Source organism: Eimeria mitis, genomic scaffold, assembly GCF_000499745.2.
Source record: "Eimeria mitis Houghton genomic scaffold, Emh_scaff1289, whole genome shotgun sequence".
NCBI classification, from domain to species: domain Eukaryota; phylum Apicomplexa; class Conoidasida; order Eucoccidiorida; family Eimeriidae; genus Eimeria; species Eimeria mitis.
In genome coordinates, this window is record NW_013568607.1 from 4679 (window position 1) to 7913 (window position 3235).

A 3235-nucleotide genomic window follows, 5' to 3' on the forward strand; every position below is an offset into this window, starting at 1 on the left:
GTTTTTTTTCGCTCGTTATCACCGTTTCAGCTGCCTGCACGGCTCGCAGTCAGACCAGACCAGGGGCCCCCAAGTGACCTGCTCCCCCCGCAACCAAAACCCTAAACCCTAAACCCTAAACCCTAAACCCTAGCTTGCTTTTGAGAGTATAATGAAAGCAATTTGGCCCCCTTCTTTGCTCGTATCCCCCTGAAGATGAACGGCGGTGGGGGGTAGGTTCAGAGCAGCAGCAACAAAAGTATGCAGCACACGACAGGGTATGGGGGGCCCCGCGTTTCACAGGGCCCCTGGGGGCCCCCAAATGTGGGTACTGCATAGTTTGTTTGCATGCGCTCGTCAGGGCACAAAGCCCCAAAAGCAGAGCAGCAAAAGATATGTTACACTGGACCCAGAGACAGAGGGGGCCCCCCTGTGCAGGGGGCCCCTCTGGGGGCCCCCACTGGGGCCCCTAGAAGGGTATTAGGGGCCCCCATAGGGGGCCCCCTCCCAGCGTGTAGGGTTATGGTGAGAATATATTTTGGGTTTGAGTCTCTCATGTTCTGCATGCAGCCACTTGGCTATTTGTGTGGGAGGGTGTCTATACACCCGAAAACCCTAAACCCTAAACCCTAAACCCTTTGTTTTGCTTCAACTATCTCCAGCTANTGTCTATACACCCGAAAACCCTAAACCCTAAACCCTAAACCCTTTGTTTTGCTTCAACTATCTCCAGCTAGAGAAGCACAACACCAACGAAAGTCCTTTGGGTAAGAAGACTGAGAGGAGCAGGGGGCCAGGTGGGGGGGCCGCCCGCACTGGGTGCAGCATTCCCTGGGTCTGTATACAGTGTAACAAAACAAGCTTAGGGTTTAGGGTTTAGGGTTTAGGGTTTAGGGTTTGGGTATTAGGGTTTAGGGTTTAGGGTGTAAACTCAAAGGATTTAGAATTTAGTGGATACGGTCGACCGTCTAGGGCTTAAAACCTAGGGTTTAGGGTTTAGGGTTTAGGGTTTAGGGTTTAGGGTTTTCATCGTCACTTACTGAGAAGGTGTTCGATATTTCTCTCTAGGCTGAGTCGGCAGCCCGCTCTTTAGGGCCCCCGCATACCCTTCTAGCGCAGAGGGGGGCCCCCGCGATGGGGGCCCCCTGGGGGCCCTGCAGGGGGCCCCTTTGGGGCCCCTCCTGGGGGCCCCCATTGAGCAACCTCTCGGGGTCCCCCGTACCCTCTCGGCAGTTGATTGCCTCAGAATGTATGGGGGCCCCATTGCTGCTGCNTGCTGCTGCTGCTGCTGCTGCTGCTGGGGTTGACGCGGGAGCGTCGCGCTGCAGCACCGAGCGGATGCTGTTGCTGCTCTTATATACTCCTTCGGCTCGAGTACCAAGGAGGGTTTGCCTGCAGCAGCAGCAGCAGCAGCTGCTGCTGCTGCTGCTGCTTGTGCTGTTGCTGCAAGCGTCGTGATAGAAGAACCCTCACCTCCTGTGCAGGGTGTATGAGAGCAGGGGCCCCTTGAGGAGTAGCTGCAGCTGCAGCTGCAGCAGCAGCAGCAGTTGCTGCTGCTGCTGTTGCTGCTGCTGCATATCTTCTCTGAGGCAGAGGCCGGCTGGCAGCGGGAGGCAGCTGAGTGGAGGGGCCCCCCGCAGCTTCTGCTGCGCATCGTGCTGCAGCACGGAGACTCATACTGCTGCTGCTGCTGCTGCTGCTGCTGCTGGGTTGCTGCTGCTGCTGTTTGTGTTGCAGCATGTCTTGTGGTATCTAGCTGCACATAAAAGCGCGCCCTCTTCAGATCTTCAAATAAGTGTTTAGTATTCAGAGTTTACTATCGAGGGTTTAGGGTTTAGGGTTTAGGGTTTAGGGTTTAGGGTTTTCTTACTGGGGTGTTTGTCTGTGCGTTTGTCTCCCTGAAGGTCCCCCAGTGTATGGGCCCATACAGCTGGTAGCCGCCGCCGACGCGCTGCAGCAGCGCTTCGTTGCGTCTCCTCCCGAGGCCCCCCCTTGAGGGCAAGAACCCCCGCACCTGCTGCTGCTGCTGCTGCTGCTGCTGCTGCTGCTGCTGCTGTTGTGGGACGCTTGCTGCAGAAGCAGTGCGACGCACGTGCTGCGGGCCTGGCTTGCTGCAACAGCAGCAGCAGCAGGAGCGAGAGCTTCGGCAAAGACTCCAGTACTCCTGCTGCTGCTGCTGCTGCTGCTGCTGCTGCTGCTGCTGCAGTCTGCAGGATGCATGCACCGAGCAGCGGGGACGCGGGGGATCGTCTGCTCCCCTGTCTACCCCCACCGTCATCGTCTGTCTGCAGTGGGCCCGGGGCCCCCTGGAGGCCCTCGCAGACTCCAGGGCCTCGCGATACGCCAGAGAGCAGTACTCGCGCGTCACTGCAGCAGCAGCAGCAGCAGCAGCAGCGGTAGCAGCAGCAGCCGTAGCAGCACAGGTAGCAGCAACAGCAGCAGCAACAGCAACGGAAAAAACGGGGAGTGAAATGCAGCAAGAAAAGCCGGGATCTTAAGGGCTTAGGGTTTAAGGGTTTAGGGTTTAAGGGTTTATTTTTTAAGGGTTTAGGGTTTAGGGTTTAGGGGGGATAGGCCTCAGAGTATATCCTGCCTTCATCAGCACACGGCAGCGAAGGGACAGAAAAGCAGCAGGGAGGCTCCTGCAGCAGCAGCAGCAGCAGCAACAGTAGCAGCAGCAACAGTAGCAGCAGCAGCAGCAGCAGCAACAGCAGCACTGCTTCCGTCGAGCCTCAAGTTAACGCTAGCACCACAGCAGCAGCAGCAGCAGCAGGAGCAGCAGCAGCAGCAGCGGCGGCAGAAGCCGCAACAGCAACATCGTACGCAGCAGCAACAACTGGTATAGCAGCAGCTGCTCAAGAGGCAGCAGACCGAGAGGGAAGATGAAGAGAAACGCCAGCAGCAACGATAACAGAAGCAGCATCAGCAACAGCATCAGCAGCAGCAGCAACAGCAACAGCAGCAGCAGCAGCAGTTTACTGGTGCATCTGCTGGTTTTGGTGTTCTTTGGGGGGCCTCTGGTTGCTGCTGCGTCTGGCTAGCTGGGGTGTACGCCCAGCTAGCCACCCAGCGGTGCCCCCGGTAGTCATCTCTGTAAGCGGTGAGATAGGGGGCCCCAGCTGGGGCCCCAGCTGCTGGGCTCGTGGTGGGGGCCTCCTCCCTGCACAGCGAGCAGCGAGCAGCGAGCAGCACGCAACGGGGATCGATGGGGGGGTGGGGGGGGGAGACGATCCCAGGGTTTAATATTTTTTTTTTT

The 3235-nt window shown here is 58.0% G+C and overlaps 1 protein-coding gene across 1 annotated transcript; it reads left to right on the forward strand.

The window, feature by feature from the left end:
• Positions 1 to 1895: 1895 nt before the first annotated feature.
• Positions 1896 to 2865, forward strand: EMH_0033840 (uncharacterized protein; the record flags this gene model as incomplete). Its single annotated transcript, XM_013494794.1, has 3 exons — positions 1896 to 1912; positions 2186 to 2402; positions 2554 to 2865. The coding sequence occupies 3 exons, from the start codon at positions 1896 to 1898 to the stop codon at positions 2863 to 2865; spliced, it is 546 nt and encodes a 181-aa protein (XP_013350248.1).
• Positions 2866 to 3235: the final 370 nt, after the last annotated feature.